Genomic DNA, 20,986 nt, shown 5'->3' with positions numbered 1-20,986 from the left:
CTGCCTGCCTGGCCTTGTATGGTATACCGTTTCTTGTAATTAAACGTCATAAGGTAAAGTTTCAAAGGCTCTGTTTCCCAGGAGAGGGGTTCAGTAGAGAATCAGTCTGTGGTACATGTCGTTTAAATCCGCTTGTTATAATCTGTCTCCATCCCACAGCGAGCGACAGAATATCGGAGCACTTTATCCCATCTAAACAGACTCCCTGAAATTAATTGTATACAGCAGGACCTCCAAAACTGACAGTGATTGAAATTAATAAGCAGGCTGGGGATATGAGATAATCTTCAGAAATTCATAACAAGTCGCATGCGGTGCTTAATACCCCAGCAAGGCAAATCGGCTTTTTATAATATATTTGTTATTATTTATTCAAATAGGTTGATTATATTGAACTAAAAACATTAATCCCTTACGTTAAATACGTTTTAATTGTTTTTTTCTTTTTTTTGAAGTCACAGAGCAACAGTGTATATCACTAATATTGAACAACATTTAACTCTTCCCTATTATCTTGTCAGATTTATTTGAATGATTTAAACATTGCAGATCATGATACCCCTTAGTTTTCCACTATATATGTGTTCCATTTAGTGATATTAAGAAGGGAGTTAGTAATTCACATACTGCAGCTTGGTGGAGCAAGAGTATGTTAGTGTTGCTATAGGAGGTTAACTCTGTAACAGACTAAACAGTGCATAGTACATAGTGTTATAACAAGCTATCATGACATGATTGTATTAATAACATGTGTTATAACATAGGTATTACAACCAACTGGTATTAAAATGTGTGTTCTAACAAGGCTTACAAGAAGCTTGTATTAATAACACGTTCTAACATCGCTAGTACAACAAGATTGTATTAATGACATGTGTTCTAACAAGGACATTACAACATGTTTGAATTAATAACATGTGTTATAACAATGCTATTACAACACAATGGTATACTGTAGGGTACTCGGTACAATTTGTGGGTTGTTTCAAACAGTTAAGTATTAAGAAGACGAACATTTGAAATGTGCGAACGGATTTATAATACATTAAGTGATTATGGCAACTTAAAATGAAGAGGTAAGGTCAATGTTATAGTTTTAATTCCTTTTCAATTATCCGCTTGTCAAATTCAACTGACGACAAGGCAGATTTTAATGGCATTGACCTGGGGTGAACTTCACTGACAGCTAACCTCATTCTGTCCCTGGCGCTGCTGTGATGGTGATGGGTGTGTGGTGAATTAGGGGATCCAGGACACACAGGATGGCATGGGGGGTGGGGCAGGGAGGGGGCTTGGTCTTTGTTTTCTATGTATGACCTAATATCATGTTCATCAAAAGACACGTCAATACAAATATTGTGCAGCACAGCTGCAGCAACAACCAGCTCACAGCTCATCCTAAATTACTTGGCCACTTCCTTAGCCCCAAACATCTTTCAATTGTACATCAGCCCTTCTTGTGTTTTCTATTTTTGATTGCTAGTGTTACAGGACTAAGAATTGGTCTCTTGACAAGGCTGCGGGAAACAGCTGTACTGATCTTACTAATATCATGTGAATCACAAACAGTCGTGGATTCTCATTGTTTGGTATTCAAGAACTGGTCTCAAAATGTCACATAATTGTAGCATTACATTTCGAGTCAGTCTGTACCGTTGTTTGAGTTCATGATCATGATATTTATCTCTGGGATTTGTTCTGTCCTGAAATATCTGCTAAAAATAGTAGCAAAGCCACAATAAAAGGTTTGCTGTCATTGTCAGTGTAATATGGTATTTATTCAGGTTCGTTGACACTCCCATTGGATGTAAAAGTAGCCATTAGACAATCTCCAACGGGCTTCTAGGTGTAGAATGTATTTAACAATGGGCTTCTAGGTGTAGAATGTATTTAACAATGGGCTTCTAGGTGAAGAATGTATTTAACAATGGGCTTCTAGGTGAAGAATGTATTTAACAATGGGCTTCTAGGTGAAGAATGTATTTAACAATGGACTTCTAATTGTAGAAGTTATTACTCATGGTAGTTTCTCATGCAAACTTTACTGTAGTAACGCCATGCTAATGTTCAATTCTGTGTTACAAGTTCTGTTGCTGTAAATGTGGGATGGATCCGCCTAGCCTGTTTTTTTTATCTGTCTGTGTTTACAGTACCTGGACCAAACACACACACACACACACACATACACACACACACACACACACACACACACGTGCTGATGCAATTCCCCTCTGCATTTCCTACAGCTTCACTGCACTGGCCGACACCCACCTGAATCTCTAAATCATGGGGCACGCAGCCTTTAGCAGGCACTTGAGTTTTCCATCCATCAATCTGAATTGTTCTGTTAAGTTTTTATTTGGAACAACTAGACGAGACAAGCCGGGGCGCAGCTCTTCAGTCTGCCTGCTTATTAAAATGTAAATGACGGTGCCCTGGTGTCAGAATCACAGAGTCCCTGCTTTTCTTGTACGTCGCTTCTCTCTTATCAGTCCCATCTTCCACTTGAGTGGGAATGAAGGCGATCCCTGCATTTCCCAGGCTGTCTCTGATATACATAGAAAATACAGCAGCTCCTTTACATAATAAAGCCGGCAGGCAGAAAATTACACTTCAGAGAATGCAATTCTTACAGCTTTAATTCTGAAATGGCTCTAATCACTCTTAAGTCGGAGCTGGAAGCCATGTTGCATACAGTTATAAACTATACAGCTACACAGTGCACAGCAAGGTCTATTGGGTGAGAAATACTGTTGTTTAAATTATTAAAATAGGACCAAAGTTGCTGGTAATGTTACAGATCTAGCAACAACACCTGAAGACTATCAAGAGGCTCTAGAGTAACATTCTTCTTTTAACATTAACTTTTTTAGATTTAGTTGTTAAAAATTACATTTTATGCGAATGCTTAGAATTGTGTATACAGTATGTTATCTCAATATTCAAATAAAATGCCTTTTTAAAAATTATTTTAACAGTGGCAGCCGCTGTTTAGATCTTGCACTGATAGTGAAGTCAGGGCTGTTAGATATGTGTCTGTGTGTCATTGTAAATGAGTATACCCACATGAAAATATATTTTTTGTCATTCATACTGGTGGTTGGAGCAACTGTAGGAAGACATTTTTTTACCTTTCTGGTTCCTAGAAATGTCAAAGGTCGAAATAGAACATGTTCTATTTAGAGAATGACAAGAGTGCAATAGAAAATATACACATGCAGAGACACACACGGATACTAGTGTGAAATAAAAATACACATATGCAGACACAGCAAGCAATTCTTCAAGGAATATTTGCTCAGTGTCACTATCTGCTGAATCTAAAAAAGGAATTTTGAATGAGAGTGAGTTTATTATTAACCTACCTTGATTATTCAATACCTAAGAAATTAGACGCATGTAACATCTCTGACAGCTCATTGTCTTTGATGACATATTCATTGACACAATAATGTTTAGGTTTGTACTGAATCCATTCAGATAGTAATTATATAGCACATTGTTCATTGATGACACCCTTGAAAAAGAGCACATTGGCATACCAGTTTTATTTTAATAGTTTAAACATGCCTGAACCAACTCATGTAAGGAATTAGAAACAAAAAAAACAATTGCACTGGGGTTCTGATTCTGTATCACACTGGCAGGGTATTGTCATGGTACAATGCCTCTGGAACAGTTAATACCCTTGTAACACTATTGGCGTTTCAAAATATGAAAATGAAAACTATTTCTGTGTGAAGCCATCAATACTAGGGAATGATTCAATGCTTGCGGGGAAATGAAGGCTGTGATAAAAAATGGATTGCTTGAAACTATTCACTTGCAAAACACTGAGGGGGGTGCTTTCGAAAGCCAAACAAAAACGAAACAAATTGCCCCAGTCTGAACTAAAGCAGTTCAAGAATTAAAACAAAATGAAACAGGCTCACTCTGGACACTGGGGGGCCCTTGGTGCATGCGTGCAATCCAGCAAAGTAATATGTGCTTTGTTTTGTGTGTGTGTGCATGTGTGTGCAGAGAATGCATTGAAAAAAACATTTGATATGCCACTGAATGATCGTTCTCTACTAAATACAGCTGGTTTGGGAAAATTGTAGGATATATTTTATTTATATTTTGTTCAGAGTTAGTTTATATATTATGCAGTACTGTTGCTATTTATATACTATGCATCCAGTGTGGTAACATACTATAAATAACATACTATAAATAAGGAGGAGCTTATTTTGCTTTGTGTTTATAATAAATGACATAGAATCTTCATCATTAATCAGTATAGAACATTTCTAATGCTTTCCCTTATTTGTGTTGCCTGCTGGAAAATCCAGTAAGTAGAATTGAGCTGGTTGAACCTAGTGGTTTTACAGCTTGTAATACGATAATATACTGTAATATAATAACAAGCTATGGCAACACAGTGGTCTAACATGCAACTAAATGCATTCTGTTTTTCTTTTATAATCTGAATAGTAGATCAAGAAACTAAAGGGTGAATATTTTGTTCCAGCCAAGGCAGGGTTTTCTTCAGTCATTAGCACCCCAACCCAATCAGGCAAATATTTGCTTCCAGCTCAATTGAGAAATAATTTGGAAAATCAAACGAGCCAATTAGCTGTGCAGACAGAGACACTTTCATTTACAGACAAGGGTAAACATGTAATAATGAAATGTGTTTTACTTGATTGACGTCATTAGTTTGCGGAATCGCTCTCTTTTTACATTGCAGCTATTGTGCGGCTGTCTGTTCTCCTGGACTAATCCCCATCTATCAGCATTGTGTTCAATGTTTTTTTTTTTATTATTTTCTCGCGTGAGCTTAGCCGGTGACATTTCTGCAAGAACCATTTGCAAAAGCACCAAGAAAGGTCTTGTTTTCGTTCCAGTTTTTTCCAGCAATTATTTTTGCCCCCAGGTTACTTGTGTATTTTAAACAGAAACTTGTAATACCCCATTACCTTGATAGAAGTATACGCTGCTGTGAATGTGCATGTCGCCACAATTCTACTCATGTATTCATTCATTTAAAATAAAGACACTGAAGTCCTGACACTGAAAACACCTTGATTCATATGCTCTATGGAGGCATATATGCATTTCATTAATTCATTAATATATTGATTTTATACAATCCCCTTTGTCTGTTGTTACTAGCCCTTTCTTCCTTTCTTGAAAAGACCACTCGGAACACCTCTATTTCATTCATTGCTCTGTCCAATATGCCTTGCCCAGCTGCAGTAATACACCCCTATGGTTCAGGTAATGAGTTTGCCACTTGGTGGTATAGCAGGATCCTGGGCTCCTCTTGGTCCTAGGCCCTACGCATCATGCCACTCTAGTGCAAAACACATTAGCCAGCCCATCTGGCAACTGGAGGTTGCCAAATCTTGCTCTATGACAAGGTCATATGTTGGTACATGTTAGCTTCAGAAACCATGAATGTGTTTTCCAGTCCAGCTGGCATGCTGTACTCACCAGGGCAACTCAAGTGGAGGGCATCTGTCTGTACCCCCTAAGTGCCACTTGATATGCAAATCAAAGGCAGGTCATACAAGACAAGAGTAATGGGCAAGGTTTTATGCTAGAAACTGGAGTCAGTGTATGCTTTGTTGTTAAGAGAGACACGTAATGCTATATCCCCTAATATCTGGCATCGTAGTGCTTTGGCTGCTGGTGAAGTTTACCTCCTCACATTACATGCAGGATCAGGGCTGTGGCGTTCCGCGCCTGTGCCTCCCAGCCTGGCCCTCAGCACCCCAGAGCCTGTCCCGACTCCCAGAGAGTGTCTTTGTCTATGTCTGTGTCTGTGTGTGCGTGTGTGGACAGGGGTTTTAGAATAGTTGGGCTACCCCAGCTCTAAATCCCAGAATCTCATCAGCAATATTTCTCAAAAGTGATCCCAGAAACTAAGCAGACTTGGACTCAATCAATAGATAGGTGACACATGGTTGTTGATGGCTTTAACAGGGGCTCTCTATGAATTTCCATTGTACTTGTCTTTCAGTCGAGACAATCCCTCTACTGGGGCGCTATTAGCTGCTTGCTTTGCGGACATAAAGTGCTGGATGTCACAGAATTTTCTGATGTTGAATTCTGATAAAACGGAGGTCATGCTTGTGGGTTCACAGCACCAATTAAAAAATGTTGATTTATATCAAATAGATCTTAGCAGCCTTTCCTCAGAACTAAAACTTGAAGGAAGAAATATGGGGGTCATTTGTGATCCTGTTCTATCATTTGAGTCCCTGTGACAGGAATGGCTGAGTGGTGACGTCACGGCAGAAAGGACAACAAAAACAAAAGGTACGGTGCAGTGGCGCGGGCGACGTTTTATTTAAAGAATCCAAAAATAAATAAAATATTTAAACAAAAATAAACACTCGCTCACAGAGCAAAATAAAAGGTTAAACAAAAACAAATCACGAACACAAAATAAACAATAAATAATACGATCCCAGGTCAGGCTGGGCAGTTGCTGTCACTGTTCCTGGAATCTTTATGTTTTGTTTTGTTTCGTTTCGTTTTGTTTCGTTTTGTTTCTCTCCTCTCGTTCTCGCTCTCTCCTTCCAACACCCCACACCGAGCTAGAGAGCTGCAGGCTTTTTATATTCAGGTGACCATCTCCCGATTAGCAACAAAATTAATCACTTAATTAATTCGGGAGATGGCCACCTTCTGCACGAGTTTTTTTCATTACACCTGGCAGAGGACGAGCACCGATCTCGCCTCTGCCAGGACATGTTTTAAAAATAAACAAAACAATAACAAACATACGGCGCTCACCGTCATGCATACAACAATCAAAATAAACAAACACAAAATAACACAGGGGCGGAGGGGGAACCCTTGTTCTAAAAATAAACAAGACAATGTACAGGGCTGCTCGCCCTGTTACAGTCCCATATTAGGAAAATCACTAAAGCATATTTTTATGATTTGAGAAATATATCTAAACTATTATTTCTGTATCTGATGTTGAGAGGCTAATGCATGCCTTTGTTTAATCAAGAATCGACTATTGTAATGCACTTTTTTTCTGGGATTCCAAAGTATTTGGTGTCTCGCTTGCAGCTTATTCAGAATGCTGCTGCAAGAATTCTAACTAAAAACAGAAAAGGTGAACATACTACTCCTGTCTTAGCCTCCTTACACTGGCTTCCTGTGCAGTTTCAAATTGATTTGAAGATTTTATTTTTAACTTATGAAGCCCTTACTGGATTAGCACCCAGTTATTTACAAGAGCTGTTGATCCCATACATTTCTGAACGGAATATTAGATCTCAGAATGCAGGGTTCTTGGCTATTCCAAAGGCAGCAGTGTGGAGTAGTGGTTAGGACTCTGGACTCTTGACCAGAGGGTTGTGGGTTCAATCCCAGGTGGGGGACACTGCTGCTGTACCCTTGAGCAAGGTACTTTACCTAGATTGCTCCAGTAAAAACCCAACTGTATAATGGGTAATTGTATGTAAAAATAATGTATAAAAAATAATGTAATTGTATGTAAAATGTGATATCTTGTAATAATTGTAAGTTGCCCTGGATAAGGGTGTCTGCTGAGAAATAAATAATAATAAATAACAATAGTATGGGAGTGTGGGAGGGTGGTGGGTGATTCACTGACACACAAGAAACAGCAGGTGTACTTGAAGCACCGCACAGGTGCCCAGTTTTATTGTGCCGGGTGTACTTTTTATTTTCAGCCCGCAGAGGGCGCTGTGCACCGTGGTCTGCGTACCAACTATGGTAACACAGAACCACGGACATACCAATACGATACGGTTCGAGTGCTCAAACAATAATTCCAAAACCAAAGGTGAAAGAAAACAGAAAAATAAAACACAGTAACAAAACTACAAAAGAAAAGGTGCTGCACCTCGGCAGCGTTACCCCAGCCGCCGCTAGCCGCACGGCCCGGGTCTCCTCAGCCTACCCTTACACTACACAAGGGGTCTGCTCACGGGTTCCTCACTACCGCTAAGTTCTCCGTTCTTTGTCTTTTTCGGTACTTCGTTCGTTTTTTCTTTTTGGTCCCGGTTCTCGCTCGGTCCCGGCTCCCGTACTTCCCAGTACGTATTTCGTTTTATTCTTTAAAAGGGCAGAGCTGAGGAAACAGCAGAGTATTATTTTTATAGGGCAAACAATCCCATTAAAGCCCGCCTACCAGCCACTCAGAGAGGGGGAAGCGCACACACCCTCCTCCCCACCTGTCCGTGTCACCGCCATGACTGACAGGCCGAGCCCACGGGACTGCCGCCCCCTCCCTGCAGCATCGTGCCTGCGTCAGACGGCCAGTCCAGATCTCTCCCTGTTACAGGGAGGAAGAGCCGTTTCTTATAAGGCTCTTACATGATGGAACACTCTGCCTTTTTTTGTCAGAGAAGCTAGGAGTCTTGCTGTTTTTAAGATTGAAGACTTATTTATATACACAGGCCTTTTAATTATAGTCTTTTTGTTATTAGTGTTTTTTTTTTTGTTTTGTTTTTTTAAATATACATGATTGGAAATATATTTACTTTTTTTAAAATAGTCTTTTTATTATAATCTTTATGCTATTTTAATGTTTTATTATGCTGTGTGTTTTATGTTTTCTGTAAAGCACCTTGGGGTCTATGACGTAAGGTGCTATATAAATGAAATAAATAAAATAATAAAATTAATAAATAATAAATAAATAAAATGTTCCAGCATGGTGTACGGGAGGGGAGCCTGGCTGTTGGAGGTTCTTAGATGAGACCAAGCTTTGTGGTCATTACAGTCTTTCTACTGCTAAGGGATCTTTAATGGTCATTTTTCTTTTTTTACTTGAGCCTTTGGGCTGGTAGATCCTCCCACCTGACTGTTGTTAAAGAAAAAATAAGGCTTAATCTTTTCTGCATTTATGAATAATAACTGGACACCCATAAAAATGTGATGTTGCATCTCAGTGGATCATTCCTATTTGGAAACTGGAACGTTTTCAGAGTAGCCACCCCTGTTGAATACATTCATGTAGCCGTGTGCTGCTGCTGCAGTCCATCACTGACGGCAGAGTGTCAGTGTCGATACGCTGGGGGTCTAGGGTGGCCAGCGCTGGCATCTCTTCTGAATCCCTAGAGCTCTATCCTATGGGGATACAGTACCTCACGCTCTGTGTGTGCTGTAATTGAAGGACACTGCACTGGTTCTGCATTGAAGGAATGATATGGTATATACTCAAGCTATTAAACAAGCGGTGATTATACTGGGCCTGTGTTCTAATTGTCTAAACCAGGGGTGTCAAACATATGGCCCATTAGTTTCTAACATTGCATTGACGTATTGTATCGTTTTGGAATTCTTCTCAACCCGTATCTTTAATATGTTAATATGTCACATGTATTCAACATGTGCAGTCTGCATTGTATGAGTGACATTCCCATTAAGCCAATCACAGCTCACAGAGGTAGTAAAATAGCCAATCAAATGGCGCACAGGATCTGTTTCCTCACACACACGTGTAACAGCACAGCACACATAATTTTGATTAGGATAGCGAAGCGAAGGCTTGTTTAAACTATTTATTTTACTTTCTGTAGAAGAGATACCTTCCCAGACAAGGGCTTCAATCCACTTGACAGCTAGAAGTATGGGCCCCAGTATTATTATTATTTGTTTATTTAGCAGCCGTCTTTATCCAAGGCGACTTACAGAGACTAGGGTGTGTGAACTATGCATAAGCTGCAGAGTCACTTACAACAACGTCTCACCCGAAAGACGGAGCACAAGGAGGTTAAGTGACTTGCTCTGGGTCACACAATGAGTCAGAACCGGGACCTCCTGGTTACAAGCCCTTTCCTTTAATCACTGGACCACACCGGCCAGTAAACACCCCTTGGTGAATGTGTATAGTATTGATTCATTGCTTGACCCATGACTCCAGATCCATTCACAGTGAAGCCACACTGTTTATTTTGCCACCACGCAGAATCGTGTGTGCACTATGCATTCTGACAGACATGGATTCTGTAGCTAGAACGCACTCTGTGTGAGCCTCCTCACCACAAACCCAGTCATCGGGAAGGCAGAGTGCAGCTGCCAAGCAGCTAGAGAGGACAAGCTGGTTCCAGAACGTTCTGTTACAGTCCCTTCCCAGTTCATCCTGCAGGCGAGCGCACAGGGGGAAAGCCTGTGACAGCGGGCATGTTGTGAGAAAGAGATGAACAGTGCAGGGACAGGGGGGCTATCTGACAAGCCAAATCAAAGCTGGCAGTTATCTCCTGCTCCCTAATAGGAATGGTGATTACAGGAGCCGTGTCCATTAAAGAACCACTGTGAAGCATCTCCCGGGGGCTACTCCAACCTGAAAACAAAATAACCAGACGAGAAAAGGCATTGTGGTGTCTGTACCCACCAAAACACCAGCTGTTTGTAAACATTTCTTTCAGGATAAATTGCTCTGTGCTGTCTGTGAAATAATAAAAGCCTTATTGCTTTTTAGGCATAGCGAGGGAGGTGGGCAGGGGGGTGCACTTTGGAAAATAGGTCTCAACTGCGTGGGCACGCTGTGTTAACTTTAATTATATTCTTGTCTTTTTGCCAACCTTACAGGCCTTCAGGAGCACAATTGAAAATTGTTGTAATGGGTCACAAATGCGGTCTTCACTTTTATAGTCTAAAGTGTGCATATCCATGGAAGGACTAGGCAATCCAGTCTTCAATTAATCTGCAGACCAGCCACTGGATAATATTGCTCTACTAAGCCAGCATTGCTTTGAGTACCGCTATGTATTGGCTTATTACGCTGTGACTTCTACCTCATTGCCCCCAGGTCATCTCCAGGGGCTGGTTTTTTAAAACTTTGGTAATCCGATTTCCGCATTTGATCAAGGTTATATTGTGAAATTGGATTTTTGCGATCGGGTTTACTGTGGTCCAGATTTCACTTTAGTAATCAGATCGCACTTTTAATCGCAATTTAAATGTTGTAATTGGGTTTTACAGAGTTTAAAGATATCAGGATTGCTTTTAACCAAAATATCAGGATCATTTTGATCCTACTGCGAAGGTGGATTTAACTTTTAAATAATCATAGAACAGATATTTTGTTTGAATTTTAGTAGAAACACACACACTATATGTCCAATAGAGTATTATAATACATGTTTCACATAGTTATTTAAGTTTTGTATCCAAGATGGCAAATTAATAACGTGTGTCTGATCAAAGAAAAAACGCATGTAGTGGTATAGCTTTATCAAGTACAGCTTTGTTTTCCATTTATTTACATGATGTCCAACACGCATTTAAAATTATTATTATTGTTTTGTTTTTTTTAAACGTCTGTGTGTGCTGTGTATATAAAGATGTGTGGAAAATGACATATCTTTAATGTGAAACGTCAATGCAGGATCCTTCTAGAAGTAGTTCTTTATAATGGCATCCCTCACTGCCCATCCGGCAAGTCAATCCTGTTGTGGTTCTGTAAAGGTACATCATGGTGCCCTGCCTGAGGATCCAGCAGGTCGGCGCTCAAATACTCACCTTCAGTGGCTGGTACATTGCGATTGTTAGCGATATAGTGAAAAACAATGCAGGTTAGAATTATGTTGCATGCTTATACTACTATAGACCAGCGAAATAGGCCATAAATTATTAGAACTACTTCAAAAACTGGATTTCATAATCGTAATTATTTGTAATCTGGATAAATGTAATCCAGCAGTGACATTTTCAGAAAAAACGATCCAGATAAAAGTAATCACAAAATATAGGATTACAAAATCCTGCTCATTGTTGTACGGATTCAGAGTTTTACCAAGGCTATCCAGAATTAAACACATTTGTTTCCAGTCAATTTTCAAGACTTCACAGAAGGGTTCCCAGATAAAATAACCGTGTCATAGCCTTAAAATAAACACCCTAAATCCGTGCCAGGATATATTTTAGTTTTCAAAACTGTATTTTATACAGAATTTCGACTTGTATTAAAGATTTAATAAGCATATTATAACAAATAGGAACTTCAGTATTAAAGGGTATTTTTTCAGTTTTCATCAGTGCAGGGACTGGTCCTATGGGGGGACTGATCTATGTAATAAGAATATATTAGATATTAATGTAATTCTTAATGGGTTATAACTAATAGCTACCCAATAATCAAATGCTTAAAGTACATGGGGGAACACAAATTGACAGATTACATATATAATATATATTATTTTTTATTATTATTTTTTTTTTCTTTAAATCACACTTGACGTCTATAAAAAAAAAAAAAGCATGCAATGAATACTCATTATTTATTAGGACTAGCACTGTACACTAGCACGTTAAGAAAAAGGATTCAATAGCCGATTGCCTGCTGATTTTCTGCTCATGAAAAAAGGGATTTTTTTGTTTTTGTTTTAATAATAACAGCATGTTGTAGGAATTATCCTGCTTTAAAGAAAATGCAGTGTGTCACCAGAAGAGAGGATCACCAGTCACTGTGTAGAAATTGAATAGAATGTATTCCACTGTCAAACCTCTGGTGAGAACATTATAAAGCTTTCAAGCTAGATCAGTTGTTTTCGGTTGCCATGGTCAACATTTTTGTCTTAGAACACTGGACAAGAACAACCTAGAAAATATGATAAGATAAAGAAGAGTTCTTTGAAAGGATCAAAGGACTAACAGCTACACTGGAAAATGGAGAGGCATCATAAATCTGCTCAATGAAAATGGAGAGCGGCAGTTACTTTTCTATTTGAAAGGGCAGAAACTAGGAAGTTCTGTATTCTTTTTGGGGGATTTTTCACTAAAGGAGGTTGAGATTACATGGGTACAGCAGAGGTAAACCTAGCCTGCTAGTGTTGCGACGGCTTCACTTTTGAAATTAAGTAAAATCCACATTTGCTTCCCTCATTCATAAACTGAAATGTAAAACTGAGCCTGTGACATTGATGGATTCAGAGATAAGGGATCATGAAACTTATTAGCTTGGATTAAATAGTTTGCATTTCAATTTCCTGTGAGAGCCTGGCCACAATCTGGTATGAGATGGTGAAATCGATAGCCCAGTTCCTGCGTCACACTAAATTAAACTGGACCTCAGACTTCCATTTGCAAATACTAAAGCTGTACTGCATTGCACTGCAGCTGAACTCAGAAGCTAAGCAAGGTTATAGCAGTTTATACCATTGTTTTAACAACGCTGTACCTTTTTATGTGGTCAACCACATTTATCTATGTTTTACCACGCTGTTCACAAACATTTTACTGTGCTTTACCACTAAATATGTACCATGGTATATTGGAACCTGATGAAATGTATTTGTCTATTTGGCTGCCTTTAACACTTTAAGAGCACGCACAATTGGAACCTGACTGCCATGTATATGATTCATACTGTAGCAAAGTTCAGTGCTTGTGCAATGTTGATTTTATGGTAACAAGTCACTGCAAATAGCTGCGTTTTTCTCAGGGTTACAGCTGACACCAGGCTTGTTCCATTACGTTTACAATAGACCACTCCTATTGTAGCGCTTTTGTCATTTAATGCAGCAGCTCGAGCACGACAGAAGTGCCAGAAGCAGTTTGAGATTGTAGGGAGAGCTAATCCCATTGTAGCGTGTCTGCTTTTACAATATTACCAGAGCCTTTGCCGTTGCTGTGAAGTGCATCACCGCCAGCAGCCCAAATTACACCGCAGCCTTTTCATGTTTCTTCCCTTATCACTGTAAAATCTGCTATATTAATGGACTATATATTACATCGATTTCTAATTATTTTTAAGTAGACACAAAGGATAAATATTACGTTGGGCGAGCATCTCAAGGCTTATTGTAATCAACATCTCTATTGATCGCCTGCCTGAGAGCCAGATGTAATCCATTTTAAATACGCTTTCAAGAGTGTGCACTCACAGACCTGTTCCTTTCCATTGCAATTGTATTGGCAGGGGGCCATGTAAAGCTACTGCAAGTATTCAAGTATTTAGCATTCAACTGGCCACGGGAGGAGGAGATGCAAGCTTAATATACAGCTGTGGACTAAAGTTCTGCATCACCTAGAATTTTAGGATTGAGTCATAAAAAAAAAACTACAAGATCATTTATATCTTTTATTTAACATCATGTAATCAAAGAAAATGGTATCGCAAAAGTCAACTGGAAGCCATAATAGTAGTACAGTATTTCATGTTAGATTTTGAAATGCCACATTTTTCAATTTGTCAGTTTTTCATTAAGTATATGGAAAACTACAAAGCACTGTGTAATACAATATGTTCAGCAGGTTTCATTCAACTTTATGAAGCAAAATTTTGTAATTCTATAGGGTGATGCAAAACTTTTGGCTATAGCTGTTGTTGCTTTATTTGTTTTAAACTGTCTGTTTTTTATAATAAGATATACACAAATTCATAGATAAGAGAGGTACAAATTGTGTGTGTATATATATATATATATATATATATATATATATATATATATATATATATATATATATATCTGTAAACTCTGTAACTGTGTTATTCAGGGGGCATGAACGAGGGCTCCTCCCCCTACTTCCCCCCTACCAATAACATCTGCTAATCCCCTATTTACACCCCAAGCCTTGAGTTTGCTCTCTGTCTTGCGTTTTGTTTTTGGTTTTTCCACCATCCTCCCCTCTTCTCCCACTACGGTTCCTCTTCTATTCGGCTGTCCACCACCATGAGGACGGCTCTCCGCGAGCCAAGGGGTATCTTCTTACTCTTCTCTAAGTCATAAGCACATATCTTCTATTATCAATTCCTGAGGTCTCTTCCTCTACGCAGCCCTCGATCATGTCCAGTGAATTGTTTCTTCTCGTGTTGAGTGGACCTTGCAATGCCAAAGGTAGCCCATCCACAAGAAACTAGCAGGCATATCACCCTTTAAGCAGCTACGAGGGCTTTGTCTGCCTGACTTCTTATTGGTAGTTAAATAAGCAATGACAAGTACATAGCTTCATAGCTTTGACTTTCTACACAAAGTATGCAGGCTTCATAATGGACGGTTTGAATGAAAGAGACGCATGACATCTGGAGTTGTGTATGTTGTGCAATACGTCTGCTGTTATATTGATTGATTTTCACTTTTGTTTTTAATTTGTGAAACGGTTTTGGAAAAAAATACATTTAAACTCATTTGAGGATTCAGCTAGCATCTGTATGATTACAATGCCACTATATAAATCATGAAAAGCATACACACACGGCTGCTGAATCATGGTGTATCTCAATATGTATTGTACTGATTGCAGAATTATGCCAGTGGTTCAGCCAAAAGGCAGAGGTACTAAATTAATAAAGATATTTTAAAACATTACTTTCCTCCAGGACCCCCTTCTGCTGCTTTTTTCTCTTTTGTTTTTTTCCCCTTTAAGAGCTACAAAGATTCGGTACGTTAGTCTTAATTATTTACACATCTATGAATCTACTGCAGGAATATCTTGGCCAATGCACAGAAGTAGACGCTGTGGATCTTCAGATTAAAGCAGCATTAGAGTATGATGACTGCATCCTACAGTAAAGCACTTTACACTTCGTTATCCATCGTGTTTGAACAAAAGACTGTTCGTAACAACATGAGAATATTTTACATACAAGAAAATGCCATTAGGTTCAGCACGTCTTCAGCTGAATTCCTTACATTATTGATCCCATTTTTTCAGTTTCTTAAGTGATCTTCCATAGTAACTTATGCAATTATAATACCATAGACACTTTGCATTTTGGGCCTTCATCCCACCAGGAGACTGTGTATCCAAGGGGTAGTGTAAGGCAAGACAGACACCACTGGGAGATTGATAGAAGTTCAGACAATGCATCCATCAAGCTCTTGTGTGTTTTGATAGTTGACATGCAGTGTGGCTCTATCAGGTCCCTAAAAAGACTTTTATGTTAAACTTGACTTTTGGAAACAAGCAATTCAACATCGAAAACTGGGATCCGACAGAAGGAGCACACCTCTGTAGTGAGCATTTTAAACTGGGATCCGACAGAAGGAGCACACCTCTGTAGTGAGCATTTTAAACTGGGATCCGACAGAAGGAGCACACCTCTGTAGTGAGCATTTCAAACTGGGATCCGACAGAAGGAGCACACCTCTGTAGTGAGCATTTTAAACTGGGATCCGACAGAAGGAGCACACCTCTGTAGTGAGCATTTTAAACTGGGATCCGACAGAAGGAGCACACCTCTGTAGTGAGCATTTTAAACTGGGATCTGACAGAAGGAGCACACCTCTGTAGTGAGCATTTTATTTCCGGTAGCCCAGATGTACCGGTAGTCCTGTTACTGTTCCTTAGAAGCTGTTGCTGATCGTATTGCCAAGGCTCTGGGACCCCCAGGAAGTGAGATGCTGCATTTCATATCCAAGGGAGCATATTAGAAAAAACAGACAAATAGAGGAGGTGAAGTGTTCAAATATAAAGGTGCTTTACATTTACAATTATGCTAATGACTGTCTTAATTAACATGCGAGCATTTGCAAGCCATCAATTTTCTCCCTATCTAATTGTCTTGAATTTTTTTTTAATTATTTTGCCACAGTGTGCAAGAACAAGTACTCTGATTTAATAGAGGTGCTTAGCAACACAACAGACACCAAACCCATCGTGTTCTTACTCCATTGAACAGGCCCCTCTGAGGGTCGTCTTCACAGGACGTCCTAGGGAATTGCTTTTTTGTCCAGTTTCTCTAAACGTCTTGTAATTGCTTTTTAATACATAATTTAAATAAATAAATTAAATAAATAAGAGATTGCGCGCTGATTTAGCACCACTGCTCTTTGTAAACTACTATTTAAATAGGTCCCTTTTGGAAAGCACACATCACGATATGAGCCGGTGAATTCTACTGGCTCGCTTGTAGGGATAGTTTTTTTTTCTTCTTCTTTTTCTTCTTCTTCTTCTCATTTTCTTCCTGGGCCTGATGATTAATTGTCAGGGAAATCAAGAGGTAAACGCCCAACATGGGATCTAACGAGACAGGACCTCAGTTAACTTCATCTGTTTTATAAAATACAAGCAGGTCTCCACTGTGCATGCCTGGCGGGGAAAAGGATGAGAAGACGATTGATTGTCATGATCGACACGTACATCATACCTTTTCAAGGGTACTTGTATGTCTTCCTGTTGCCCTATCAGCATTGCTGAGAATGTCTATGCCATGTGCTCAGAATAATGGTGAGTTGCCATGTGTTCAGAATAATGGTCACTTGCCATTAGCCTTTGCCTCAGGATATTCCAGTCCTGACTGTATTCCGACCAGGGCCTTCCCCAAGCATTTATTTTTAAGTTTGCTTTTAACAAATAACATAAATCCAATTGTCACAGATGCAATAGGTTGATAAATTCAAAGCACAGGACCTGACTGCTTTGCATTCTGAATTATATACAATACACCAATTTTTCACCAGCACCATGGCTTTTGAAATCCTGAATAACAGACAGCAGACAAACAGCAACCTGTTATTGTAATCACAAAGTGTGCGCTGCCAGCGCTCCTGTCTATTAGAAGAGTCGTCCTGAAGATGTCACACTCACCAGCAAGCCAATTTGCACCTTGTTTTTGTTCCATTTTCGGAAGCTGTGTCTGGATAATGCAGCGCGGTCCTGCGGCCTGGCTGATAGACACAGCTCATGTCTCTATCTTGGAAGGCACGTGTCTCCCAGCTCAGCAGTCGGGAGCCAGTTTAGTGGATGGCTACTGAGATACAGAACATAAAGATGGGGAAATGCTGAAAAAACAAAGCTCTGCTTCTGGTTAAATTCTGTCCATTAAAGGAGTGATAAGCACAGCTTTAAAACCAGTTTCCTTACACGAGCCACTCATCACTGCTCCACTTTTTCAGCAGGATGGCAATCTTTTGGATCTTCTGCTTCTTTCATTTCACTTACAGAGAATTCGGGACATACATATATTTCAAGTAGAACGCGACCAAAAAATATACTTCCTTACTGTGTTGAAGATCACATGATCTGGTTGCAGATTTTTTATATATATATATACAGTATATATATATATATATATATATATATATATATATATATATATATATATATATATATACACACAAACACAAACATATATATATATACACACAAACACACATATATATATATATATATATATATATATACAGTATATACTATATAGATAGATAGATAGATAGATAGATAGTCATACTACATAATCCTGATATTAAGGAATACAAAAACCAAGAGAAGAATCACCAGGTATTCAATGCAAGAATAAAAAATAACCCTTGTGTTGATATCTTTACTCTTTGGACCACACACAGTCAGCAATGTTTCACAGAAGTATTAATCCAAGTCTGGCGAGTAATGTATCAAACTGTTCTGATAGAGCAGATATACAGAATGCTAGTGTAGCCGTTAGTGTTGAAGTGCGATGCACATCTGTACAGTGGTTTACACCCCCGCATTGCAGGGGGGGTGCAGATGTCGTTCTGCATCCAGCTACAGCCAGCCCTGTTACATCAGCTGTTGTTGTAAGTTAGAATTAGAGAGAGACACACGCACACACACATACAAACAGAGAGACACACACACACATACAAACGGAGAGAGACACACGGACACACACACACATAAACTCTCTCTCTCTGTCTCTCTCTCTCTCCCCTCCCAAAGTGGCAGCTATGAGATCAGACTGGAAACTAGCATTTGCTTTCCTGAAATTGCCTAGTAACAGAACACTCCAGCCCACCATAGTCTGGAGCTGAAATAATTAAAGTGCTGCATTCTCAAGGGCCCTGAGAGTTTATACCACTTTCAGAACTGGCTGAGTTTTAAAGCAGCCTTATACTGTATATGCTGTACCAAGCCGGCTCTTATGGGAGTGTTACAGTATCTAATTATATGGCCTGTAGTAAGGTTATACCTGCATTCCCTGCAAAAGGGAAATACATAATGGGCAGCTGTGAGATGTTATTTTATATAGACGGCCATCAGAAATGCTGATAGGAAATTACAGTCATCAGTTAATTGTTGCTATTGTACTGTACTATGGCAAATTCTGTGCAGTGGGCACTTGCTGGGTTTTTACTATGCATTTACCATAGTTAACCATAGTTTGCTATGTTTATTTATACACTTTACCATATCTCGCTTTTCTTTACCATGCTTACCTATGCTTTACCATGTTTACACTATGCTTGATTACACTTTGCTGTGCTTTTTACTATGGTAAACTTGTTGTAAGGGTATGCATGCTTCCCTGTCACCCAGCCCCTATAAAGTCTCAATAGGCTCTCATTGGTTAAATTAAGGTGTACTGCACTGTGCCTGCCTCTGAATGTGGTGTGATTGATTGTGTCTGGCAGGGAATGATGTACCTGGAGGAGAGACGGCTGGTGCACAGAGACCTGGCCGCCCGGAACGTCCTGGTCAAGTCGCCCAACCACATCAAGATCACAGACTTCGGGCTGGCCCGCCTGCTGGACGGTGATGAGAAGGAGTACAATGCTGATGGGGGCAAGGTCTGTGTACTTTTAGTAGAAGTAGTCTGAGGATAGTACAAAGATTATTATTATTATTATTATTTATTTCTTAGCAGACGCCCTTATCCAGGGCGACTTACAATCGTAAGCAAATACATTTCAAGTGTTACAATACAAGTAATACAATAAGAGCAAGAAATACAATAACTTTTGTTCAAGCAAAGTACAAGTGTGACAAACCACAATTCAATAACACAGCAGATAATAGTGATAGTGACATCAAGATATGATTAAATAGTGATAGTTACATCAGGATATGATTAAATACAAAGTACTACAGGTTAAACACTTGGCAGATTACAGTATTCTGAAGTACAGGATTAAATGCAGTAAAATGCAGTAAAGATGCAGACAAGGTCTTGTGTTTTCTGTTCACAAGTATATATAATAGTTTTTAAATGGCTTTTTATTTGTGAAACTCTGCAGGTTATACAGTACTAGAACTGAGATGAAAGCATTGCACTTATTTCTGTTTTGAAAAATAAGGGACAAGTTGAGTCTGCTTTAAAAATCTGTAAATAATAAAAGGAGACTATTGCCCCAAGGCATTCAATGGGATTAAGAATGCTGACTTTCTACGTAAGGATTTCTGTATGATCACCAGAGCTGCTGATTGTAAAAACACTACACACTTATTCACAAATGGGCATGAGTCATTACAGTAACTCAGAATGAAGCATTTAAGATGTTAAACTGACTATATAACTGAATGTGTCATCTGGGATCTGGAGAGACCAAATTACATCAGTCAGTTAAATATATACAGTCATTAGTTAGTGTTATGCTAATCATTTTAGCCTACAGTGAGATTTGTTTGTTAGCTAGGGTTGTTTGTACAGCTGGGGTCCCCAACTAACAAAAGCAGAGAGAATCAGCAAGTGATGTGGTGCTTGCATCATTTGTCATTACAATGTGTGCCTAAAAGAAAGAAATCTCAGTGCTCTTCACTGTCTTATAGAGAATAGAGGGCTGCAGAAAAGATGACTTTCATCACTGTATGGCACAGTATGTTATGCAAAAACCCCATTCAAAGTACAACAGATGGTGCTGCATGTATGGATTAATGGTTAAGTCTTCGCTGTGTTATTCCACATCGCTTTGTCCTGCAATTCTATCTAGAAGCAATAGCGTCTCTGATATTGACACTGGCTTGCAGTAATCAAATTGTACAGGAGTCATGTGTGACACGGTGTAGTGTACGGTATGGTATTGTATTGTATTGTATTTATTGTATTGATTGATTTTCAGATGCCAATAAAATGGATGGCCCTGGAATGTATCCACTACAGGAAATTCACCCACCAGAGTGACGTGTGGAGCTACGGTAAGCCATTCTTGACCTTGTCTCAGATATTCCCTTTTGAAATATAGTGAGTGTAGGCCAGGGTCTCACCCCTCACCCCTTTTCAAAATACAAGCCTTCCCAATAAAACCCTGGACTGTTTATTGTGTGTCATTATCTTTTCACATTGCACTCCTAGACTAGACTATACACAGAT

The 20,986-nt window shown here is 39.2% G+C and overlaps 1 protein-coding gene across 1 annotated transcript in view; it reads left to right on the top strand.

Annotated features, from left to right (window-relative positions):
* Positions 1 to 20,986, top strand: part of LOC117427011 (receptor tyrosine-protein kinase erbB-4-like) — a 278,434-nt gene that overhangs the window by 241,816 nt on the left and 15,632 nt on the right. Inside the window, exons 21-22 of the mRNA XM_059034039.1 lie at positions 19,311 to 19,466; positions 20,736 to 20,811. Coding sequence (XP_058890022.1) covers positions 19,311 to 19,466; positions 20,736 to 20,811 — 232 coding nt within the window. The remainder of the gene's footprint in view (positions 1 to 19,310; positions 19,467 to 20,735; positions 20,812 to 20,986) is intronic.

Source organism: Acipenser ruthenus, chromosome 11, assembly GCF_902713425.1.
Source record: "Acipenser ruthenus chromosome 11, fAciRut3.2 maternal haplotype, whole genome shotgun sequence".
NCBI lineage: Eukaryota > Metazoa > Chordata > Actinopteri > Acipenseriformes > Acipenseridae > Acipenser > Acipenser ruthenus.
The sequence above is the reverse complement of the archived record's forward strand: the minus strand, read 5'-3'. Positions and strand labels throughout refer to the sequence as shown.